Source organism: Pseudonaja textilis, chromosome 4 (assembly GCF_049901715.1).
Source record: "Pseudonaja textilis isolate UNSWEBS1 chromosome 4, rPseTex1.2, whole genome shotgun sequence".
NCBI lineage: Eukaryota > Metazoa > Chordata > Lepidosauria > Squamata > Elapidae > Pseudonaja > Pseudonaja textilis.
In genome coordinates, this window is record NC_141993.1 from 47,873,254 (window position 1) to 47,899,463 (window position 26,210).

Below are 26,210 nucleotides of genomic sequence, written 5' to 3' on the forward strand. Positions count from 1 at the left end.
GAATCTTACTATTAGCGCTGTACATCTTTGCAATCTTCTATTATTAATTTAACATTGTTAATTTTATTTAAATATCTACTAAAAACAAAGTATGAACTAGGCTCTTCAAAAGACTCTCACTTATGTTACAGATTCCAAAGCCTTCTTGCTTTAGGATCTTGAATATTAGAATAGGTTAGTACATCACAGTATCCAAAAACTCTACTGACAATACAGTATTTCACAATGCATAAAGTCCAGCTCATGTTTATTGTATATTTTTCTCTCTTTTCCCAAAATGTCATTGCATAAAAAAGTTTTCCCTTTTTTTGTCCAATGGGATTCTAACCTAGCCTTTGAGTTGCAGATGAAGACCACTGAATATTTGTAGATTGTAAAACAGCAGTCCCCAACCTTTGCGGCTTGCCGGCCCGGCTTGGGGCGACTCGGTGCACACACCCAGACTTTGCACAAATGGTAGACTGGAACACAGCTTGACTTCCATGAGCCGGGTGCACATGTGGGTGAGCCCACTTTTCGCGCAAGTTATTGCGCATACATGCACATGCTCTGGCCAGCCACTCATGTAGCCCAATTAAGAATAGGCTATGGCCCAGTAGTGGGTTGCAGCCCGGGGATTGGGGACCCCTGTTGTGAAAAACACATATTTTCACATAGTTCAAAAACAATTTAGACTTCTATGTGAATTACAATTTCTGGAGAGGTCTGATTCAATTAATTCTCATCAGAGCAAATTCAAGGCTTTCTATTACATTAATAAAAAGTAAGAACATGGTTTTAACAAAACTTAAATGTTTTAGACTGCTTTGTTCCAAAGCTGATATAAGATAACAGGCTCTTGGGCACCTCTAGGAGCTGAAACACAGAGAGTTGGTGGAAATTTTTCAGAAAGAGTGCAGCATCAGGAATTTTCATAAAAACAGAAGTGCTAACAGTGCTAATACAAATAAGACAAGCCATTAACTCATTTTATAGCTCAGTGAGTTCAATGAGAAAAACATATAAAATTAATCACTCATATTTCTTGCTTGGTCATTAGTAAAAGAAATAAGAGCAATTATTTAATATGCTTTATAATCCAATAACTTACGGTTATATTATCAATTAAAGTGTCTGAAAAGGGTTGGGGGAGCTTATTGTTGCCAAACATTCTCAAAGTAATATATAAAAACTTATAATTTAACATACATTTATTTAGAAATAATCCAACTGAATTACAGTTAGGTTTCTTTCTAAATCTGTTAATATTCACAGGCTCAATTTGGAAGTTGTTGCTGATATTATTATTAAAGTGTTTTGGGATGTTATCTTACTAATGAATTATCCATTCTTTACAGAAAAGCAAATGACAGGATCATTTTATTACAGGGCTCAAAATTTCGGTTCTAAAATTCAGCTACACTCAACTAATTTGAGCTAAGAGACCAAACCCACCTGCCCAACTTCACTGCAGCTGAACCACAAGAAATGCTTGGGGCCAAGATAATAGAGTAATTTTTTACTCTGTTTACTCCCAATACATGTGGAGAATCCCACTTTCTTTTCGGAATTGCAACTTGCATTAAAGGAATAATTCTGCCAAAGGAGAAGCCTGGCTAACAAAAGAAGTTTGGCATTATGGAGAACATCAAATTAATAATTATGTGTTTACAGGTGAAAAATGTGTACAATAAATGCAGATGAATATAAACCCTGAACTAAGGTGGCAGCAGGCAGTTCTAGAGCCAGTTAAGACAGTGGAAGATGTATAACAGCTGCTACTCATAATGGAATACTTCTTCCTCTGTCTAACTCTTGTACTCATTCATATATATGCAGATACTCAGAGTTCAGCCATGACGAAAAAGAAGAAAACCAGACATGAACTTTTCTGGCTGAACTGTTGTTGAGTAACCTCTCTTCTGCTGTAGTTATGCAGCAACATTGTCGAGACCAACTTTTACTCTACTCAATGCTCCCATTAGTCCTTGAGCAATAAACAATAAGCTGCTGCTTGTGGGCATCAGCTGTCTTTAATGAAGTAGGTTGTCAAATACAGCATCAGGTAAGATGGAGACTTTTAGTTTCTTTTCAGGCCAACTATATTCCTTTGGAAGCTTGAACTAAAAAACAAAGAAATCAGTTAGTACTTATAGAAATTGCTAGAATCTAGGATGAATAAAAGTACAATTTCTGGGAAGAAAAACAAAATGTGAAGATAATATTTTATAATTTCTCTGTAGAATTATATTAAAAAGTGATCTCTTCTGAAGTGATAAAACAGTTATATGAAAGAAATTGCTACCTACGTGATATTTACCTATAGAAATAGACAATAAAGGAAGAAATAGATCAATAAGTGAAAAAGAGGCTTGTTTCAATACAAAAAAGGCCTGTTTTTTTGAAGACCATAAAAATAACAAAATTAAGAAGAAGCTACTGATAGTAACAGAAGTGAATATTCAGAAACCAAAATTGCATAAATAATATTTCATGTGAGAAATTTTTTTTTTCAAATTTTCAAGATACTTTATATCATTATATAATACAGGAGCAAATGAAAAGATATTAGATTAACAAGCAAATAAGGATTTTTAAACCAGATTTTATACATGATCTATGACTTATCACTTTTGTATGTTTGTATGTACACTGACAGCTTATGCACTGGAGACGAATTCCTTGTGTGTCCAATCACACTTGGCCAATAAAGAATTTACAACAAGAATTCATGATCCTGCCAATTTTAACAGACATTATGCAGCTTATGCATTATGAGCCACGGTGGTGCAGTTGTTAGGAGTGCAGTACTTCCACTGACAGCTGGCTATCTGCAATTTGGCAGTTCAAATTTCACCAGGCTCAAGGTTGACTCAGCCTTAGAGAGGGCTGTAAAGCGGTATATAAATATAAATGCTAGTGCTATTGCGATTTGGAAGATAAGGAACCCACAGGAACTGAACAGTGAGAAGGGAACAAGAAAACATTTGTGTAAGGAGCCCATGGAAAAATACTCTCCCTCTCCAATCCCATTATAGTAAGTGTATAGTACAAGACAGCTATGATGTCTTTACTGTTTTTACCCACTGCTTTTATAAAAAAAACTTGAGAGGGGAGTTGTATGATGTTCATAAAAATAGTTAAAATGATTCCATGGGAAAAATCTGTTAAGTTAAAGGTCAATTAATCTAAAAGCATGTACAACAAAAACTTCAAAGGAGAACTCAAGCACTATCCTCTGAGCAAAGTACTGGATCTTTTAGAGAAAACAGGATGTCTCAATTTCAACACTTTTTAAGTTTTCTAAGTAACAGAATGTTCATAATTTTTAATCATAGTATATAAATATTATTTCAATGAAACCTGCATTGAAGTAATACATTTAAAGATTTACAAATTACGATAAAAGGGGGAAAATGTTTCAAGGAATGGAGGATACATGGCAAAAAAAGTACCTGGAGAAATGTCAATTTAGCATAAAGTCCCTACTGAAGGAGCATCTTAATTCTTCAACTTTATTCAGCAAAGAATTCCAAATGTTGATGTTGAAGTTATATAAATTACATACACAAGCAAAGATATGCAGGTAGTCCGCAACAGACAACTACAACTGAGCCCAAAATTTGTTGTTAAGTGGGACACTGAGTTTTACCCCATTTTACAGTCTTGCCACAGTTGTTCAGTGAATTAATGTGCTGTTAAGTTAGTAACATGGTTGTTAAGTGAATCTGGCTTCCCCATTGACCTTGCTTGTCAGAAGATGACAAAAGGTAATCGTATGATCTCAGGACACTGCAACTGACATAAATATGAGTTGATTGCCAAGCAACTGAACTTTGATCGTGTGATTATAGGGATGCTGCAACAGTTGTGTGAAAAATGGTCATGTCACATTTTTAATGCTATTGTAACTTCAAATGTGGTCAGTAAATGTGTTGTAAATCAAAGACTGTGTAAATAATGTCTTTTTAGGTATTTGGATTAAATAAACTTACTTCTTCTGGAGAACTCAGATCTTCTAGGTCTTCCAGCATTCTTTCCACAAACTCTTCTGTAAGTAAGATCTGCAAAAGTGAGAAAAATAACTTTTATTCTTTTATGCACCAAGTTACACTTACTGTAATTGCCAAGAAGCAGACCATTCTATTCTTCAGAGCACTGTTCCATGTTGCTCATCCTGTAATTCATAAAGGCTTGGGAAGTCAGTTTACTTCCTCCGGTAATTATTTGCTTCCTCCTATATTACCTGCAATTATTATGGAATCCATCTATATGATACCAATATTTCCTGTGCCAAATAAAACGTCAATTCAGAAAGGGTAAAGATCTAAGAATTGTAAAGAAACATCATATTGTATGAGAAGGTAAGTAATGCAATGGATGTACCTATTTTTTAACATATGAGTAAGAAGAGGGAAAAGGGTAGTGGGGGTGAGAGGGGGAGGGGGAGAAGGGGAAAAAGAGAGAGAGGGAGGGAGAGAAGGGGCGGGGGACAGGAGACAAGAGAATGCTTAATTTGAATTTGTCAATAGGATTTTTTTTTTCATTAAACCATGTTCAAAATTTCAGGAATTAATCTGCAGTCACTGGATGTCTGGATGCATCTTCACCCTTCTTTCAAAAGGCAATTTAAACAAATGCACAAAGATGAAGAGGAACAGCAACACAAGACCTCATGTTTCTTGCTCATATACACTGGAAGTGTTTTTCAATCATGACAACTTTAAGATGTCTGGACTTCAAACCCCAAAAATCTCAGGCTACCATGGCTTTTATTGAAATGTATACAAAGCAATAGCTAACTATACTTGTCTCAAAACTCTTTAGTTTCTGCACTGCTCTTGCAGTGGTGACACCACATTACAAATAGACATTACATACATTTGATCATTAAAGGTGACATTTGTAGCAAATCATATCACAAGCTGCTATTTCACATTTTCCAGGTTTTCTTTTTCAAACTCATCAGCATGTGGTGAGAATATTTAAAACCATGTAGCTACAGAATATCATGGAAAGAAAGCCAATTTATTTTTCCAATGCATAGAAAAAAATATTTGAAGTAATTTTGAAAAAATACCCCAACGAACACAGGCCAAACTACTGTTTCATACATTTTCAAAACTAGTCTGTAACTATGAAAGAATATCAAATAGCATGTGCTATGGAACTTTTGAAATGTAAAAACACAACTCAGGTAAATTGTGCAAATACCTCCTATCACGATTACTCAACTAATTCCTCTTTACCTGTAGTTCTGCCTTTATATGAAGATCTTGCAACACACCCTAGTTTTTGCAAAGATGAAAAAAGTCTCATAAAAAGTGTTCACATGGGGTGCTTTCCTTGAAAAATTGATTATCAAAGTCTCAGTTACCTGGGCTAGGACAGTGTTTTGTATACAGCTCTATTCAAACAACATACTTGAATATGGAAACACAACACAGAGCAATGTATAGTGTCTGTCTTTCCCCAACCTTTCTAAGTTGAGGAAAAAAAGATTAAAAACCGCATGTTTGGCTTAATCATATGAAGAAGCCTCTGTGTTATAAGGCAGCTTCAGAGATGCTTCTGTGTTTCTTGGAGCCAAATGCCCACATAAATTCTCTTCAGATTCTTCCCACCAAGGAGGGAAAAGACAAAGAAACACCAGGATTTATGTTGCCAGTCAAATGAGCAAGAGAAAAACATGTAAATCAAGGATTCTGAAAGTCTGTTAAAGCATGACCAATTGTATATAGAAAATGGGCTCCAGGAATGCCTGCAGCAGGGCATGAATTGCTATTTGTCCCCTTGAAACTGGGATCTAGAGAAATACTATCACTGTATTAAGAGGTTCCATTTAACTGTCATGGCTAATATTGATTGACAACTCTATCTTCCATAAATTTTTCAAAGCCACGTAATTCTACAAAACAGCTTTGGTTTATATTATACTTTTTTATCTTTTCTCAATCTGCTGTCAACAAATTCGTTTATCTATTTTGCTCTGTATCTTTTCCTTTTTCCCCTAAATGTAATAGCCCTAATATATTCTGCTTTCTTTATCAGGAAAATGTTACAATATTATGACCATTTTAGTTGTCCCCTTCTGTATTTTTCTCAACTCTACAATGAGGTTGAAATGCAGACCTGTGAGCATTACTTGTACTTTCCTAAGATACCCAATACACTTGGTATATGTCGCACTCACACAACTATTTATCCTTTTCCATTGTAAAGATAATTTTTGCTTGCTCTTTCTTGTTCTTAATTGCTAATCCATAAGGAAATTTGACAGTTTATTTCCCAACTACTAAATTCACTTTGCTGTTTTCAGTGATGGTTCTATCAAAAATGTTCTGAGTCTTTGTCTACAATGTTGACTGAATAATATGTGCCCGTTACAAAACAACAATTATTATACATGTGCAATCTAATCCAATGGCTCACAATAATAAAGGAGATACAAAGTTATATAACACCCAATATTAAACCTAAAATCAATCCATAATAATGTAACATATTAATTTGGTTTATTAAAAAAACAGATTAACAAACAAAATAATTAAGATAATTGGACTTCATAAAGCAAAAGATTATGAACATTCAATTCCAAAAGCCCTTTGGAAGAGTAGTTTTCTGGCTTTAGCACACTTCATTAAAAAATGGGAGAAAATCAGCAGCCTTTCCTGTAAGGACTACCTTGGTCTGGTTGACTCATATTGGAGCAGGCAGTGCCATAGGCAGTATTTGATTTGAACTTGGAACCTCACAGGTAGCCACTGCAGGTCTTGCAGCAGAGATGTAAAATGATCAAACACATAAATCCCTGTCTTCATGCTAGGGGCTACATTTGGATCACTTCATAGGAGCAGCTCTATGAAGAACAAACCAGGGGTGGGATTGTACCAGTTCTCACCTATTTGCTAGACCCGTTGTTAACATTCTAAGCAGTTCGGAGAACCAGTTGTTAGAAGAAATTACTGGCCTAATCCTGTAAGGAAGGCAGGAAGGAAACATTCTGGTGTTGCTTACAGAAACTGCCTCTCCGTTAACCCTTATTACATTCTTGGCAGGACTAGACTTCCTGTCTCAGGAACATCTCTGGAGTTTTTCCCCCCTCCTTTGCTGGTACTTTGCTTGTGTGGAGTGACCATTTAAAGTTACAATGGCACTGAAAAAAGTGACCTATGACCATTTTTCACACTTACGACTGTTGCAGCATCCCCACACTCATGAGATGCCAGGCAAGGAGATGCGCGCCTCGATGTGAGTGATATTGAGTTGGCCACACCCAGCCAATCACATGACCACCAAGCCACGCCCACCAACTAAGCCCCATCCACAGAATTGGCTGTTAAAAAATTTGAATCCCATCCCTGGAACAAACTGCAGAAGCTTGTGTTAAGTCACTGTAGCCAGATCCCCCTTGTGCAGAAAGGGTCACAAACGGTGCATTGGCTGAAGGTGGATAAAAAGCTTATTTCACCCAGGGTGGCAATATAAGTGAAGAGCTGTTAGCGTATTGGGAGTAAAATACTTTGAATTTCCAGATGCTCTTTTCCAGTAGCTTCTTACAGATGGTTTACAGCAGAATATACATTATGGAAGCATCAATCTCTGCTTATGTTTATAGTTCGTTAACAGACTTCCCTGAAACCCAAATACTCTAAAAAAAATAATCTGTGTTTCATATTGCTTGATCCAAATTTTGGAACACCAAAGGGCTGTCAATGATTATATAAGAAGTAAGACTTGCCTTTTGAAATCTATGATTTAAATTTATAGAATTCATTACTACTTTTAAAATTCACTGTTGGTCTTGCTGAGATAATGGGGCAAATTTTCTGAACTAATTCACTATAACTGCAAAACCTGAGAAATCAAGCTATCAATGTATTTTAATGTATGAAGATATACTTATATTTTGAGATACTTTGCTTTATAATGCAGAAGAACTATAGCTTAGTTGTAACTGAAATTCTTTCATTGATTGCCTATAAATATATGCAGATCCTATATACAAATTCATACATATGGCTTATGCATCTTGCAATGCCTGATCCAGGATATTCCAGGAATAAGAAACTTTTGGTGGACCCCATACCCTTCTCCTAGGCAGTCATATTGGCTAAATGGGGCTGGGGGGAAAAAGGAGAGGATGGAAAATAAATACGTATTTTAATATAACAGCCTCAATTGGAAAAGACTATTGTACAGATCAGTACTCCAGAAGCAATAGTTGCAGATAAGCAACAGGATCCTTTCATCTTGATTTCTATGAATCACAGAGATATTATTCAATTTTGGGTTGGTAGATTTAGGAAATCACATCAGCAAGTTAACCAAGTCTGCCTAATGAATGAAGCACTTCATGGGAATCAAGCATCCAATATGTTTTATAAAAGCAGATGACCGAGTTCAAGTTGTCACCCTGCATAATTACTGCAGGAAAATATGTCATGTACAGCTGCTAAAGATTACATGGCCTTTGTGGAGTGTCTCCTGGGCAGAAAGGGATAACTCATAGAGTATGAGAGCAAGAATCCACTTGGAGCATATTTGGGTGAGGCAGGGAACTCATGGCTCATTATACAGAGTTAGATTACAGAGCTCGTAACATAGAGTTGTGCATCTCTGGGAAAACTCTTTGTTCTTTACAGGCAGAAGGGATTGACTTTACAAACATTCAATATATTAACCATACTAGAGTACTGTAGTAGTACAATCTGATAAAAAAAATCAGAGAAAAACACATCTTCATACTGAATTCATATATAGCTTTCAGAAAAAAGATTAGATGCTTCTTTTAAAATTCTTACCGAAATCCAATTAAATCTATTCAACTTGACAGTAGAAAGATTATATGCTGTCCTTCCAAAGGGTTCAGCAACCAGAAATAGGGTCTTCCAACAGATAAATGGGACAAATAGTGATTAAAGGGGCTTTTTGGCCAATATACAAAAAATTAAACATTGGCCCCTTGATACTTTGTGAGCATTTTTTAAAAAAATGATTTTCAATAAAACGATTAACTATGGGGGTGTAAAAATAGTAGAAAAACAGAAAACTCCATTAACATACAGGTTACCCCTCATCTTGCAACAGGGCAAGAGATGCTATTCGGGTCAGGGAGATTGCATGGGGTGCAGTGCGGTTTGGGGAAATGTGCATGGGTGAATGACTGGTCAGAGCCAGTGCACAGGGGCTGGGTGAGGGTGCACCAACGAGGAGACTTGTGACCATCCCTGCCAGTTTCCTCCCTGACTTTCTGGTTGTGAATGGCGATCAAGTGATGCAAGCACTTAGCAATTGGTGGTAAGTATAAACAACTTGCCAAGCACCCAGGCTGCAATCCCATGACCCATGGGATGCTGGTACAGCCTGGAACTCCAAGTACTGCTCATAACCATTATTCGTTCAGCACCATCATCACACTGAACAGTTGCTGAACAAATGGATATAGGTCCAAGACTGACTGTATTCAGAAAACAATAGCATAGATGCCAAAAGTTAACCTGAGAAATAAATGGAAAATCTCTAAACTTTTAATAAAAGAAGTATTGCTAGAACTGATATTGCAGAAAGTTGGGGCTTTCCCTATTCATACAGCAAAAGACCAGAGTATTAACATACTCTATTTCTGATCATATCACTTGTCATGATCAGCTCCCAGTTAAAATACATTTAAGTTACCATAAAGAATATACTGGTCATTTTGAGCAATGGATCCTGCACTTACAGCTATGAGTGAAAGAACAGTTTTGCTTTTAGACAGCATCCTAATCTAACACAGGAATTTATTAGAAACAAATGATGTTAACAGACACAATAACAATCAAAGTGCTGACGTATCTGCACAAAATTCCGTCATTTTTTCCTATGCGTTTTTGAATGAAAAATATCATGAGGAAACCAATGGGGAAGCAGCGAATCTACCAACGTCAGTTTGCCTGTTTGGTCAGGAAACACATATCTTTGCTACTGTCACTGAATAAACACTCCATTATTAATATCTGAACAAAGCTTTGGTTCTCAATAATGATGTATTTCAAAACAAAAGGATATATTAGTATAAATGGCTTAGAAGAAGATATTACTTTTTAAATGGCCAAGAAACATGGAAAACTGCATTATTTTTTACTAATCCTTATAATGTTTTTCCTCCTGAAGATATGGTAAATCCCATGATTTAATTGATCATAAGGTTAGTTTCCTAAATAGGCAAAGTTATTGTTTTTTTCATCATATATTTTTTGATTCAAAAACCTTTGACAAGTATTCTTTTGTCTTGTGCTTATTTCAACAAAGATACATTAAAATATTACTTTGCCTCTTTTGTTTAGGAAGGCCTTTAAAATAAAAAAAAAACAAGGCCCAAGCTCTATAACCAACCTAAATACTTCAGTGAATACAAAGGTAGAATTGGCAACACTATTAGAAGATACAGTGTAACACAACTACAATAACACAAAATAACTACTCTATACATTTCCTGCTATGTGATATGATATCAATTACCAGCAATTTGTTTGTTTTCTATGTATGATATATATTTTTGCGCTTATGAAAAAGATAATTCAAATATAAGATTGGAAATGATAAATCAGAAAACAATGGAGGATATTTCAACCTGCCATTACAATCTGAAAGAAAGAATGTTGAATAAAAAGAATAAAATGATTTTTAAACTAATTTTAAAAGGAGAGTCCAATATATGCTACATGTGTTAAAAGTTGACATACAAATTCTGTTTTGCAATACAGTAAACGCAGCAGTAAATTGAACCATTACAGGTAGTCCTTGTTTAGCAACGACAGTTGGGACTAGCAATACAGTCATTAAATGATGTGGCCACTAAGTAGAAAATCACTTGATTACAATTGTGCTATGAGTTTACTTCAGCTTTCCTTGCCTTTACCCTTTGGAATGTTCCCCCTGGTGCTGGGATAACCAACAAGAAGGGAATTAATGTTTGCATTTACATTCATTTGAGAGGAAGGGATTAAAAGAGAGTAAGCAGGCATACGATGGGGAATACCCATTGAAAAGAAAGAAAAGAAACATTAATGACTATGTTTGCTTAATATGCTTTTGTCTCCAAGCCCCAGGCTGATTAGGAGGGCAACGAAAGTGAAAATGATTAAAATCTTGTCAGTCGCAGGCAGCAGCAGCTAGCTAACAAACATATTAATAGTTAACTTGAGAAAAGCAGTTTAGAAAGAGATTGCTTGTTTAATCTCTCCACTCTATTTGGGGGGGGGGGGGAGAGAAAGGAAACAAATGTTAGGCACAGGACATCAGGTACAAACTGACTTCATGATGAACACATGACTGAAAGAGAAAGACATATTTATATTTATACCCCACCTTTATTATTATTTTTGCAAAGAAGTCAAGGTGGTGAACATATCCAACATAACTTTCTCCTCCTTTTTTGCCTATAACAATAATCCTTTGATGTGGGTTGGGCTGAGAGTGAGTGACTGGCCTAAAGTCATCCAACTGGCTTTCATGGCTAAGGTGGGATTAAACTCATGGTCCCTGTGAAGGTCATACATTAGCACCTTGGTCATGAAGTTATTTTTCAGCATTGTCATAAGTTTGAACTGTTGCTACATAACTGCTACATAACAATCAATAAGTTAGGTCTACTGTAATTGTTTGTCATACTGGAAAAATAATGAATAAGGGACAAAGGATAGTGTATAGTGAACTCTGGGCAGTAATAAGCCAGAGGGAAATATGTTGAAATGTGTAACAATTATTGTTTATTTGTATATAGAGATAAAGATGTAACTGAATTATCTTAATAGCTGATTTCTTCTCCAGCACATATTAATATAACTGTATATGAATGTTCTTTTATGCATCTTAAAAGTTTTACATAATTTTTTTTACTGATAACAATTTCATTTGTTTCATTCATATATACATATATCCCAAAAAGCAGACTTTAGTACATAAATATCAATCCTAAAACTGCTAGTTTTCAAAAGTGCCACAACTTCTGCTGCTTTCTATGCAATAAATTTCAATCTAGATGTTGCAGAAAACTTCATTGCCTTAGAACATACAGGGAGGGCTGAATATATTTATTTCATGCAATGGGCTTTAAGAACCTGAGCTATCCATTGGTGAAGAATGTAAACCTACTGTTTCTTAACTGCAAGTTTCCTTTCCTCACAAGTGAGCTTACTTTCCGGGAACCATAAAAACCTGCTGGATGAAGTAGAGATTATTCTCCTATGCACAACTAATCTTAATCATTAAGTTAGTTAGGCAAAAAGAGCCAAGATGCTTACTTAAAAATAAAAATGTAAAACTGTTTCTTTTTAAAATTAAAAATATAGGCTGTTTAGAAAGACACTCTAGAATCAAGCTGCCACCTTCTTTTTTTTAAAGCTTCTTATGGCACCTAGAAGAAAATAGGATACTTTGCTTGACATGCAGGAAATATATAAAGTCACAAATTCTGGGAAAGCCATTAACTGTGAAATGTTTACTTCCAGATCTCCTTACTGGAACAGGCCTAGTGCACAATATGTTAAATCATTTCTAAACCTGTTTAAGCAAATAGTAGAGTATATAATGGAACTAGTAATGGCAAGAATGGAATGTGCTTGTTACCATTTTTCCATTTCCATAAATGGCTAAAATTACTTAAGAGAGATTTGAAGAAGTGACACAAAATCCAACCACATTCTGCAAATCATTATGAAGGAGTAGTATTACCAGCAGAATAATAAAATTACAGGGCTGGAAGGTGACATTTAGACCATCAAAAGTCCAACCCTGCTTAGTGCAGAAATCCAAATTAAAGAACCATCAGACAGATGGTTTTCTAGTGTCTGCTTGAACATAATTGAATAAAGAGAACCTTACCACCCTTTGGATAACTGACATCACTAACAAATTGTTTTTACTATTAGGAAGGGTTTTTTAAAATCAAAATTTGATTTTCTGTAAGCCGAATCTAGAATTCTAGATTCTACATTTTGAATGAAAGTGTATAGATCTTGACTTTCTATATGAATCTCTCAACTGTCTTTTCTCAAAACTAACTATACTATACTCATCTCTTAAAGCCTATATTTCTAATCCTCTAATTATTTTTGCTGCCCTTTTCTGAACTTGTTCCAATTTCTCTGAAATGTTCTTAAACTTTGATACATAGAATGGACACAGTACTCAAAGTGGAAATACTTTCTACCTCTAATTCAGAATTAGGCTGCTTTGCAGTCATGTCACAACTGCTGGCCTATACTCAATTTGCAATTAATTAGTGTGTGTGTGTGTGTGTGTGTAAAAAGAGACAGACATCCAAATCTCTGGAAGTAAAATTTAATATCATTCACTAAGCCCTGTTAGTCTCTGCTAACATTGTCAGAATGTAAAACAACCTTTAAGGAGATACATGCCTTTATATAACATGGAGGCAATATGCTGACTGTAAACCACTTAGAGAGGGCTGTAAAGGGCTATAAAGCAGTGTTTAAGTCTAAGTGCTATTGCTATTAACCAGACCTGAAAATTACTCAGAAATAGAGTCTATAGAGCACATATGTTTGGATGGTGGACATCAGTGGAACCTCGGGTCACAACCATAATCTGTTCCAGGACTACGGTCACAACCCGATTTGGTCGTGACCGGAAGCACAACTGACTGCGCATGCATGGACAAAAAATTGTGTGGACTGCGCATGCGTGGAAGGGGAAATCAGTACAGAAAGGGAATCTGTTTATTCGCTGGGTAGAAAAATCAGGCGGATTTTTTGGTCGGAACCCAATTTGGTTGCGGACAGAAGTGTTTGCGACCTGAGATTCCACTGTATATTGATCAGAAAGACACCATTATTTCCCTTTTATTGATTTTTCAATGAGCAATTTAAACCATGTATATGTAAATTTTCTTTTATACAATAATGTGACTCTGGCTACAGCCAATTTTTCCCCCCGCCATAATTAGACATAGGAAGAAACTATTTGCTGAACAACTTATTTCTCGTATGTCAAAATGTATGCTGTTTTCTTTGTTATTCTGTTTGTTCTTGGCTCCTTTGATGATGATAAACTTACATTTATTACTGCTTTGATATATTGCCATGTATACCAAAGTTCTATCTAAATTAAAGACTAGCATTGTCAGGAGGTGTGTAAAACCTATTAAGATAGCTTTTCAAGAAAAGAGCACCCAGAGCCAACCATTTCAGACTATCTTTTAGCTATTATGAAAAATCTCTACTGCTATATGTATTTGTACATACTAAGTGGCAATCCCTTGTGCTAATACAGGTAAAGCTACAGAAAACATAACCAGAACATGGACCTACTGTTGAATCTCTACCATAAATGTGCACTTGAAAAATGTGTATAGAAAACAAACCAGACACTCTAGTCAAAAATATAAACAGGCCATTAACTGTGGGCAATATTAAAATATGAAATATTTATAGATTTGACTGTGACATCCAGAGGAGCGAAGAATAAGGGCTTAAAGTAAAAAAGTAAATTTAATTTTGGAAACTGTTTTAAATCAGAAATAGCTGCACAAAAAGGTTTTTAAATTTTCTTTTAAAATTAGATAGGAATTATATATTTAAACTCTAGGCTTTTGGAAAAGAAAAAGCTTAGGAATATATGGATCTTGTGAGACACATACACCATAATTCAATTACTTCAAATAATTCCTCATAAGACTGTTTGCTGTTACTTTATCCTGTGTTTTAATTCTACTTCCTGTCTTGATTGGGAAATGCAAGAAGTCACAACAGAAAGAATTTACAAAAGATGAAGCAACATATTCAGTGCAAAGGATTTCTGAGAGTTAATCAAATATAAAACAAAAGATAGAAAGTAGTAGTAGTAGTAGTAGTAGTAGTAGTAGTAGTAGTAGTAGTAGTAGTGTGTTTTGTGGAACCGTAACTAGTTTTCTAGAAAACTTTAAAAAATCTGCCATTGTTTCTTCTAAGTGAAGAAGGAAGAATTAAAAATAGGCCTCTTCATTCTATCCTGAAGATGTTTTGCAACGCTACTTGTTTTGACATTCTTTTTGAGTTTTTAATAGGTTCAAATATTGTAGCCTTGCCTTTTCAATTGCTGCATACTGTTTGAAAACAACAGTGATTACAAAGGCAACTGCATTGCAGTAGTGGGGGAAAGAATTAGAGGATGCAGTTTGCAAAATGTTCTGGGATTTGGGAAGATAAAATTGCTGTTTACATAAAGAAGAGTATTAAAAACTGCCATTTCTTTTTTACTTATAATTCCACTTTCTAAATACTTTTTAAAAATGGTAAAGAATGCAAAAGCATTCTTTGCCTAAAAATAATACAGCAAAACCAAAAAATGATTATTTAAAAACTTAAAGCATCTGAAACAAAATGGGAGAAATTGGTTCTTATTCAGAAATACAAAATATAAAAATAAAATACCTGTAACCAGGGTCCATGTGCTGCATATGGATGCTCCTCTGTAGCAAAGGCCCCTTCAACTCCTGTAGATACAAAAGTGATTGCTGTATCTCCTGTAATACTTTTGTATGTAAAGTGCCGACCATGTAATAATCTGCCTCTGAAACAATAAGCAAAAAAATGACTTTCAAATCAATATGGTCTCTCCCATGTGCCACTCTGTCACAATATATATTCCTCAATACATATAATATTTTAGACCCATAATTTTAAAGTTCAAGATAAAAAAATGAAATAGAGACGAGGGACAGAAACAACTATAATTTGACTACAGTAATTAAGGCTCTAGTGGATTGGGTAAAAAAAGAAAATTCATCTAAGTTCCAATATACACAAACTGCAAACTCAATGACTTGTATCATAGAAACTTTCACAGTACAATGACTGATGAAACGAAAGAGATGTAGTTAAATGAAAGGAATTCTATATCTCACCTACATTTCTCTCTTCCAGACACATTCCATCTAAATGTAATATATGCTTTTTCATAAACCAAAACAAAGTATTTGAATAGCAAATTTAGATAATATGTGGAAGATTTCTGGAAGATTTCCTAAGGTTACCAGAAAAATTCGCTATTTTGGAATTCAAATAAAAATATATAATAATCTAATTATACAACAAAATACAATATTGCATTGTGGTAAGATTATACAGCATAATATAATATGCTAGAATTAATCAGTTCAGATATTTGAGACTTGACATGTAAGAGTTAACCAAAACCTTGAAATGTAGAGTCCTAAGATTACAATGGCAATTAGGACCAGACTGCTGTAGCTAAGCAATGTTGTACAAAGTATGATGCAGTTACCGTCAGTTACCAATGGCAATCCAGACAGTCCTGTTTGCTTTCTTAACCCCAAAATACACACTAAGAAAATATACCCACATAGGCCACACACAAGTTGGAAGAAAGTGGGATTGAGGTGCAAGTGCAGGAAGTAGGGTGTGGGTTGCACAAAACAAACACTTTATACAGGGGTGTCAAACTCGCGTCGTCACAGCATCGTCACGTGACGTATTGGGATTTCCCCGCCCCTTTGCTAAACTGGGTGCGGCCGAGGCCAGCATGTGACACACCGGCCTGCGAGTTTGACACCCCTGCTTTAAACAGACATTTCAAGGTCCTCCCCTGTTGTTTGAATATGTATGCTTTCAGGGAAAATATCTGCATGGAATTATTGTAGTAAAGCAATAAGTCTCTTGGAGGATCATGCCAAATCTTTGAGATGCAGCACTTTCACATTTTGAACAAGGGCACATTGCTCATTTCATGGAGTGCCCTCTGAATAGCACTCCTCAACCCCTAGGCTTATATATATATTACATGGTTAAATACTTTGTAATATTCAGTTTAGCTTTTTAAATCTAGTTGAAGAGACCTCAGTAATGTAGAGACAACAGAATGGTCCTTACAGTCCCTCGTATGAAAACTCACATTCTACTCACCTTAAACAAAGTGGAATTAATGCTCCTGATTCCTGGTTGAATTTTAGGTGCACACTCTCAAGTTGCCTTGTGCGAATCAATTCATGAGGAATGATTGCTGCTGAGCTGTCACTTTCTAAACTGTCCTTACGACTCCTAAATCAAAGAATGTATAAGATTTTTATCCCACCTTTTAAATATATTTTGGGTCAACTCAAGGTGGAGAATACACCTAATATTCCTGCCCCCTATTTTCACCACCACCACCATCCTATGAGATACATTGGGGGGAGAGAGTGATTTGACCAAAGCCACTCAACCTTCATGTCTAAGGGAGACCTAGAATTCACAGTCTCCTGCTTTCTAGTCCAGAGCCTTAACCACTATACTAAACTGGCATTGTAAATCCTTAAGCAGAGAATTACTGAAGCAATACTTAGGTTTTAAAACTTAACATATTTTACAAAATATGTGATATGTGTGGCCTCTATATCAGATCTATGTGTAACAAATCCAGTTTCATCCATGACCTGATTGTGAGTGTGATTGCAGACATGGGATGCATCTCTAAATCCCTGGTGTAGAGTCCCCTTTGCTGAAGTTTTGCCAACTTGTTTTATTTTTTTAATATAATAATTTTATTATTAATTATTATCTGTAACTTCAGTTCTGCCATGGATGGATTGGATCCTTGCACTACCTGGATGGGGAAAGCAGCAAAAGAATATTGAGAGCTGGGTCTGGGGTATACTTAATACTTCACAGGAAAGCTGCACTTTTGATAACCCTGAAACTTGTGCTAGTGATTTTTTAAAAAAAGACATCAGTCTAATCCGTTCTAACCAATGGAAGTAACAATTCATTTAAGTCATATTTACTTGGGATTTCTATATATTATTAGTAAAAAGGAGTCTGGACTTGAATTTTCTTAATGGTTAATGTTATCCTATATAGAATAGAATAACAGAGTTGGAAGGGACCTTGGAGGTCTTCTAGTCCAACCCCCTTGCTTAGGCAGAAAACCTTATACCATTTCAGACAAGTGGTTATCCAATCTTTTCTTAAAAACTTCCAGTGTTGAAGCAATTACAACTTCTGGAGGCAAGTTGTTCCACTGATTAATTGTTCTAACTGTCAGGAAATTTCTCTTTAGTTCTAAGTTGCTTCTCTCCTTGGTTAGTTTCCACCCATTGCTTCTTATCCTGCCCTCAGGTGCTTTAGAGTATAGCTTGACTCCCTCTTCTTTGTGGCAGCCCCTGAGATATTGGAACACTGCTATCATGTCATCCCTAATCCTTCTTTCTATCAAACTAGACATGCCTGATTCCAGCAACCATATGTTTATATGTTTTAGCCTCCAGTCCCCTAATCATCTAAATATGATTACATGGTTATGGTTTTTTGATCATGGTAAATTATCTTGCTTAGAACTGGTCTCTACCAGACCAACAAATTCCACATTCAGAATAAATGTTGCCTAGAAATAAGGTTATGAACAAAAGCTGGTATGTCTGAATCTACAGAATATCCTTAGCACTGAGAGTATACCAAGTACGATATAAAAATGTGTTTGTAATTTCAGGAGTCAGTATTGAATCATTATGTTTTGTCACATATTTCATCAAGATAAATTGCTATACTTATACCCTAATAATCTGATTTTTTTCCGAAGAAACTATTGGCTTAAGTGGGGATGTTTGTATTAGCAAATAAAGAAATTCTAACTTTTGAAATAAATGAATCTATTATTAAACCTTTCTTTCCAATTCAGTGTTTTGCTCTGAATGTTATTCTGCCTAATTTCTTCAGTTGACCACATTCTATTGAATTTTACCTCTTGACTAAATAATGGTCCTGGGACAAGCTTCCCTAAAATCCATCTTTCATTAAAATCTGTTAGATCCTGCAGCTGAAGATTTCTGTTTATAGGGGTTTTTCCATTTTCCATTTTCTTTGTAACTGAAATGAAGGCCTTCTCTTTGCCTTGCCAGCTCTTAAGAATGAAGGGTATTGGCAGGGCCACCCACATATAAGATTTTCAATAACCTACACTAAGCTGAATAAAGAATCAAGTATTCATTCTTTTAGCTTGAATGAAAACCATGCATGGTCCTGGGGAAGAAGACAACCTAGATGAGGGGGTGATGGAATTTCTAACACGTTAGGGAAAATAAGAGGGAGTCAAAGAAGTTATTACTGCAGCTTTTTTTCCTCTGCAAATGTAGCTTTGAAAGCAGGAGCTTAATACAGGTTTTATATCTGGTGTTTTCAGTTTTATTTCTACTTATTTCTGTTATTTTCATTTTTATGGTCATCATCTCTTATCTTCATTTGCTCTTACACACATAAAGTACTCTTAACCAGATCTATTTAACACAAAATTTCTCAGGTTGTCATTAACTAATGTATTTTAAAAACTGCCACATAAAATTCTCCACTCAACCAACACAAATAATTCATGGATTCTCAGCTTATATCCAGGAAGAAATGAATAAAACCTGACAAGAGCCATGACTTCTATATTAGGAAGGAGAAGGTGCATTTAAATGAGAGCAATATGCTGGAAATGTCCCAGCATGAGACTGCATATCTAACATTTTATGGAACTGGAAGGGAATCTGAGATTAAACCTTATTCTGAGTGATTGAAGGATTGTGGGAGGTGTAAGTGTGGGCAGTTGTCAGATTAATTCTTTAGATGATTAAATTCTTTTGTAGTCAATGTTTGAAGTCTCTTCATTTTAAATGAGTGTAATGCAGCAGTTACCAAGGTGACTTTTGCTGACTTTCAACTATTTCTTCCTTCATTTTCTGTTCTTACTAACAGCCTGAATTGGTTTCTACATCTTGTGAATTAAGATGAACCAACAGCACTGTTAGCCGTATTGCTGTTAGCTGCTGCTGTATTAAACTTCATATCTGGATTTGGGTACCAGAAGCAAAGCTAATAATTTGCTGGAAAACCACATCTCTATTGTTGCTAAGAAAGCAACAGAGTCATAGTCACATAAACAAATTTTCAACCGTCTTTGATCCTCCTGCAATATTAGAGACAGATGATATAAACCATGTCATTTGAAGGCAATCAATGTAAATTCTCCAGGGGGAAAAAAACCCAACTGCTTGCTACACGGTTTAAATATCCTACACTTTTTCTGAAATTCTAAGAATCTGAGAGACCAAAGTTTCAATAATTGCTTATAGTCCAAGTAAAGGAGAAACTAAGATTTGCTATGATTAACATAGGCATTGATTAACAGATTAAAGCTTACTAATAAAATAAACTAGGGGAGTTATCCTTAAATGCTGACTATTTATATGAGATCTATTGTCTGGGGTATTTGATGCAGAAACAGAGAGAAGTGGACTTGTGCACAATGTTCCACTGCCTACCTGTTACTTAAATTAAAAGTTCTAAAAAGTAAATTAAAGTTACTTAACACAAGAGTCTGCAGCCCTAACCCTAGCCCAACCCTATTTTAACAGATAATTTTTGTTTACTTTTATAACAGAGGACCAATAATTAAAGTTAGAGATATGAAGTTACAGAAGATATAAAATGCTAATTATAAGTTATACTACAACATACCTAAAATAAAATAACTTTTTACTATATAAGGTTCCAGCCAGCTCTTCTTCCAAGGAGAACAATCTATGCCTATTAGCCCAGCCATCATATTCTATACACCACTGGTTCACTTTACTTTATGTAACTTCTGAGAGCACATAGTCCCTACTGAGTTAATATGACAGAGAAAGGCGTGAGGACAGAAAAGACTGTTTAGATATTTTCTAGTTATATCAACCTGGAATTTCTTCTAAAGGTGCCAATGCTTCTTTTTTCTTTTTTGTAAAGTTTGGCTGTAATCCTTGGACATTCATAATCAGCATTATAAAAAGTAATGTGCAGAATCTAATGTAATGCTAATAAGTCAAACAGCCAACTCAGGATACAGACAAAAAAACCTCTATTTGTTAACAGCGCATATTTCCGAATTTACTTGAAAACAACTATCCTTTGTTTACTTGTGGACAATAATATGTTATTATTCATATTCTATAGAGGGCAAGGAAACATTTGAAACTGAGAAATATAAAAAAATAAAACTTAAATTCTGTTTTTTTCTTTATACACACACACACACACACACACACACACACACACACACACACAGAGAGAGAGAGAGAGAGAGAGAGAGAGAGAGAGAAACATGTATACCTAATGTACACAAAAGACCAAGTAACATGACCCAAATGCAGTTACTTCTTATGTATCCCATATAGCTAGTAATGTGTAAATTAATTACATATATGATCTACCTCAGCTATTGATATTAATAAATATGCTCCTGTCTGGTATATATGCTTTTTATTTTGCTAGACTGATGTTTAATAACTTGAAAATTCTCAAATTCACGCTATACAGTAACTTGGTCAACACATTTATTTTAGAATGTGAGATAGCTTAGCCTTTCATTCAATTTCTCTTTCTTAACTTCTGATCTTTAGATTCTGAGCTTTTAGGCAGGGTTTGACCCTCATATTGATGTTCTGATGACTGTACGGAGGCTAGCCAATATTCACATAACTATGGTATAAAGACAAGCATTCTCTCTTATAAAGATATGCTTCAAATGCCTGAAATATTATAGTACAGAAAAGACAGTAGACTTATTGTCCCAGAAATCTGGATCAGAACCAGTGTAGTAAAATCTATAAGTAAGCAGGCTCAGGCTAAATGCAAGGAGGAACATCTTGGATTTACAAGTTGCCAGCCAGAAGAACAAGCTGCAACATGAAGTAATGAGTTCCCTTTCATTGGTGAACTTGAAAATGACGCTGGATCATTGGTTAGAGATATTTTATTTGTTTAATCATTTAAAAATGTATTGTCTGCCCATCTTACCACATAAAATGTCTGTCTGTCTGTTTGTCTGTCTGTCTGTACGTAAATATGTACATACATACATATGTACATAAGTTAAAACCATAGTCTAAGGTTCTACACTGAGCAGAGATTAAATAATTTCTAAGGTCATTTCTGCTTTATGCTACTTTAATTTAATGATGTTTACCAGTGGAATAAATATCAAACAGAGATTAGCATTCCCAAACCTGTATTTTTGCAAAAACTGAAATGTTCTTTATTTAGCCAGGTTTTCCACTCACTCTTTTCAACTGCCCTAATTATAAATGATTTGTTATTTGCTTTCCTTTGATTATTTAAGCTATTTTTACTATTTTGTTTCATATTTTTATATACCATATATCAGATTCTACTTTGGTAGTTTCTAAATTTAAGTATCCAAGTTAAAAGCAAATATAAAATGTTGCAAATACACAGTTAAATAAAATATATTTGAAGTATAGTACCAATATTATATTAACATTAAATTATAATATATTATAAAGTTGTATTATAAATATTATATTATATACAAAAATAGCCTTTCCTCCCATTGTTATCCTAAGAAAAATGAGAAAAACTTATTCTTTCCCACTTCAAGATTCATCTATAAGACTTACGGTGCTCTGTCAGTGTTCAATCCATTTTGCCTCTGAGTACTAATTGGTGGCAAAATTGGCTTGCTGTTAATCTCTAATCCCCTTCGTAGAGTTTCTCGAATTTGTTCTGTGTCTGAAAATTCAGAAATTTAAAAACAGAGTTAAATCTAGATGAGGTGATCTTTCAAACAGTAGATTGGAATATTAAAACAAAGACTATGCTTTCTTTTTCATCTGTATATAAAAAAACATAGTTTCTTGAAGCAAACTGGTAACTATGATTTGTTTCTATTTAATATAAACAACACTCACAAAGCTTAAGCTTTGAATAACATTTCAAATTATGATTTTTGGAAAATATTAGTCACAAAACACTGAATGAAGCATTATAGAATATAATAGCAATGTTGATCCTCTGGCTTCATCCCTGAGAAAATGTTATATAAAGTTAACACAAAGTCACAGGCATTAAATTTATTTACACACACACACACAGTATTTCCTCACAATCCTGTGAGGTGGGTTGGGACAAGAGACACTGACTATCCAAAGTCACCCAGCAGGCTTTCACGGCCAAGGCAGAGGGAACTGAACTCACAGCCCCTTGCTTTTTAGCCTGGTTCCTTAACTATTAAGACCAAATAAACCTTAAGGCTGATGTGATCAAAGTTTAGCTTACCTTTTCCAGACAGTCGTCGAGGATGCGTACCAATGCAGATACTTCTGCTGTCTTCATCATCCTCTGGTGGCCGGCTAAGGTCATCCCAAGCACATTTTGCACTGACACCGCTTAGATTGGAGCCATCTGTTTCAATCCCTTTATCAACTCGGTCCTGCTTAAAAGGATCCCAAACAAGCACACATTTGAGAACGTAGTTCTATCATTACAGGATCTATTACATATATTTTATTATAATGCTAAGTGTCTGAGAAACTGAGAGCTGCAGTACCCATTTTTACTGCTCTAAACACACAAAAGTCAGCTGCAAATCAGTGCCAATGAATACAATGGCCTTAAAACCCAGAATACACTGTAGCTCCGACCAGTGTAATATCACTTACACTGCTTCATGAGACTTTTTTTTCCAGCCCTATCTGGAGGCATTGAACTTCTGGAGTTGTGCATGATGAAGCCTATGCTCTTATCACCAAGCAATGGCAGAACGTCGGAGTTGCCAAATATCATTTGATGTCCTGAGTCATAGCATTTCATTCAAAACCACATTTCATGAAAGTGTAGCACTGAATCAAAAATAAAATTTAATGAATTCCAACCATTAATTTTCCCAGCCTGCTTTACTTCCAAAATCAATAGCAGAAAGAGATATTCCTGCATCTCATTGAAACTACCAGTTCAACAGAAGAAAACGATTTGACTTCAGTACTAACATTCACCACCAGATGATGCTGTTAAACTAAGTCTTGGCTTTTAAAATAAGAAGGAATGAACTGCAGCAGTTTGATGTGAACAGAAGAAAAAATAATAATTCAATTTTCCTTTTCACATGGAAACAACGTGTGCACCTGGGCTGCTTGAGAAGAAACTGTCAGAAACTATATATCCATCAACTATTGTTATGATGTTTGATATACTGAAGGAAGACTTCACTCTGAGATGAAAGTTTCACATCTAATATTCCAGTACTGTCAATGGTTGCAAAGATCAGTTTCAGCATGTCAGTCTATTTTCAACCCAGGAGTGAAGGGTTACATATAGTTTTTCGAAGCTTTTGAAATCCTTATAGTTATCATAAATCGTACTGGTTTCTACAAAACAAGGCAAGTAACAGGTGCCTTTCCATTCATACCTCAATCCCTCAACTTCCCCCAAGCACACAAGGACCAGGGAATCTGCACATGAATGGGCCTTTTTGTTGTTTTTGTTTTGTTTTTACTGCATGCCATACAGAGTCATTTTGGAGATGTGTATTTACAAATATATGGGAGGGAAGGAAGGAAGGAAGGAAGGAAATGATGTCTCTGACACAGTTCAGTAGCAACAGTGTAACTAATCTGAACTGAGCTATTTACTGACTATGGTTCCAAGGATTGCGAGCATGAAGACTCACAAATAAAAAATTGATAGCAAAGTAACAAAATAATTGACTATTTTTTCTGAGAACATTCAAATATAAGGGAGAATTGTTTTGGATTACAAATGCAATTGTGTCCACTCATCATGAAATATCAATAAACTAAATAATTAAAATGCATACTTGCAGGTGTGGATCTATTTCGAATATTGTTTCCCCACGTCGCATATCTGTGATTAACCATGGACCTCCTGCTCTATAGACGTAACAAAAAAAAAAAAAAACAATAGTTAACTGCAATTATCCCCAGAATATTAGGGTGTCTTGTGCATCTTTGCTAACTATATCTCAGACCACAAAATGCCTTCTCAGATCCTCTTTGCAGGTTATCAAATTTGTACGAATGTACATAATTCTTTAAGTACCACAATCCTAAGGGAATATGATACCTAAAATATCTTCATTCTGAAGCTATTTATTTTCCCCATGTTACATAAACTAACCAATAGAAGAGAGTACTTTGTAGCTCAGGGTTGAAATTTGAGGTTCCGAATACTCTGAGTGTGGTTTTTTTCTTGCGGACATTTAAGTACTGAACTAGATAAGCTCATTGGTGCAAGAAGGGAGTGTGGGTTGATTTCATTTTATATATCAAAGGCTTGTACTGTCGGTGTTGGTGAGAATGATCTTGGTGATTCTTTGATTAGGCTGTTGCTTACTGTTAGCTTGTTTGTTTGACCTGGTTGTTTCTTGACTGAGGTATTTATTTCTTGATGGTTTAGTGTTAATCTTGGTGTTAATCTCCGCTCATCGGGGTGTTGTTTGATGGTGAGGAGGTATTTTGGTCTCTTTTTTTTTCCTTTTTGATTGTCTCTTTTGAATGGTATAGAGATGTTATTTCTCTCTAAGTGCCGCCTATTGGCGGCTGCTTCCAGGAATTTTCTAGTGTTTTGGGGACTTGGCTTGTTCTAGGATGGTTCGTTTTCCAGCTGAAACTATGATTAAGTCTGTCCATGTCTTGTGAAATAAAGGAGTTTTCATCCTATCTTCTTACTGCTAGTTGGTGTTCATGGATGCACTCTGCTAGTCTTCCACCTGTTTGTCCTACCTAGTGGCTGTCATAGTCCTTACACTGTATATTATAGACAACTATATATATATCCTGCTTTTTCTTCTGGGCCTGCTGGATCTTTTGGTTTCCTTAGGATGCTTTGGAAGGCTTGAGTTGGTTTGTCTGCTATGGTGATGCCATAAACTAACCAAATAAATTGCAATTTCAAGTTGTTGTGTGAAACGGGGTGGGGGGGAGAACCTCAGCTATTTAAGTGTACAGGTTTTTAAAAAGATTATTTCAAGTGTAGCATTTGGAAGTGGCTGAAATTATCTTAATCAGACATTATCTTTTAATTGCTGATGTGACTTCCAAATCAGGTGGGAATGCTCTACTTACACAGGAACAGTCCGAAGCAATTCTAGTATACCCTGCCCATTCCACTGCTGTGCTGCATGAAGCTCTTCTGTACATACTCCAACAATCTAGAACAATAAAATAATAACAAGATCTTTTATACATAACAAAAAATATATATTGGAAAAACTAGCACGATGCAGCACAAATTTAAACACTAAAACAAAAGGGGTGGGGGGGAAGCCCTGTGCACTGGATGAAGGGACGTAAAACCTGGGGAAAACTCTAGTGAATGCCTTTTGGCCAAGATCAATTGTAGCCTTTCAGAACACTGGCGTTCACTTGCCTCCCCCACCCTAGCAGATGGCTCAGAGGTGCTCTGGAGAGGAAAGGACAATGT

At 35.4% G+C, this 26,210-nt stretch overlaps 1 protein-coding gene across 2 annotated transcripts in view; it reads right to left on the reverse strand.

The window, feature by feature from the left end:
- Window positions 1-234: 234 nt before the first annotated feature.
- SUFU (SUFU negative regulator of hedgehog signaling) overlaps window positions 235-26,210 on the reverse strand; it is a 50,439-nt gene continuing 24,463 nt past the window's right edge. The window contains exons 5-12 of one of the 2 annotated variants that reach the window (XM_026704684.2): window positions 25,853-25,938; window positions 24,586-24,658; window positions 23,049-23,205; window positions 22,391-22,502; window positions 16,887-17,021; window positions 15,396-15,534; window positions 3,975-4,043; window positions 235-2,102 (exon numbers count right to left, since the gene is read on the reverse strand). In XM_026704684.2, coding sequence (XP_026560469.1) covers window positions 2,013-2,102; window positions 3,975-4,043; window positions 15,396-15,534; window positions 16,887-17,021; window positions 22,391-22,502; window positions 23,049-23,205; window positions 24,586-24,658; window positions 25,853-25,938 — 861 coding nt within the window. In that variant the 3' untranslated portion in view covers window positions 235-2,012. The remainder of the gene's footprint in view (window positions 2,103-3,974; window positions 4,044-15,395; window positions 15,535-16,886; window positions 17,022-22,390; window positions 22,503-23,048; window positions 23,206-24,585; window positions 24,659-25,852; window positions 25,939-26,210) is intronic. The other variant, XM_026704685.2, reaches the window with a different exon arrangement.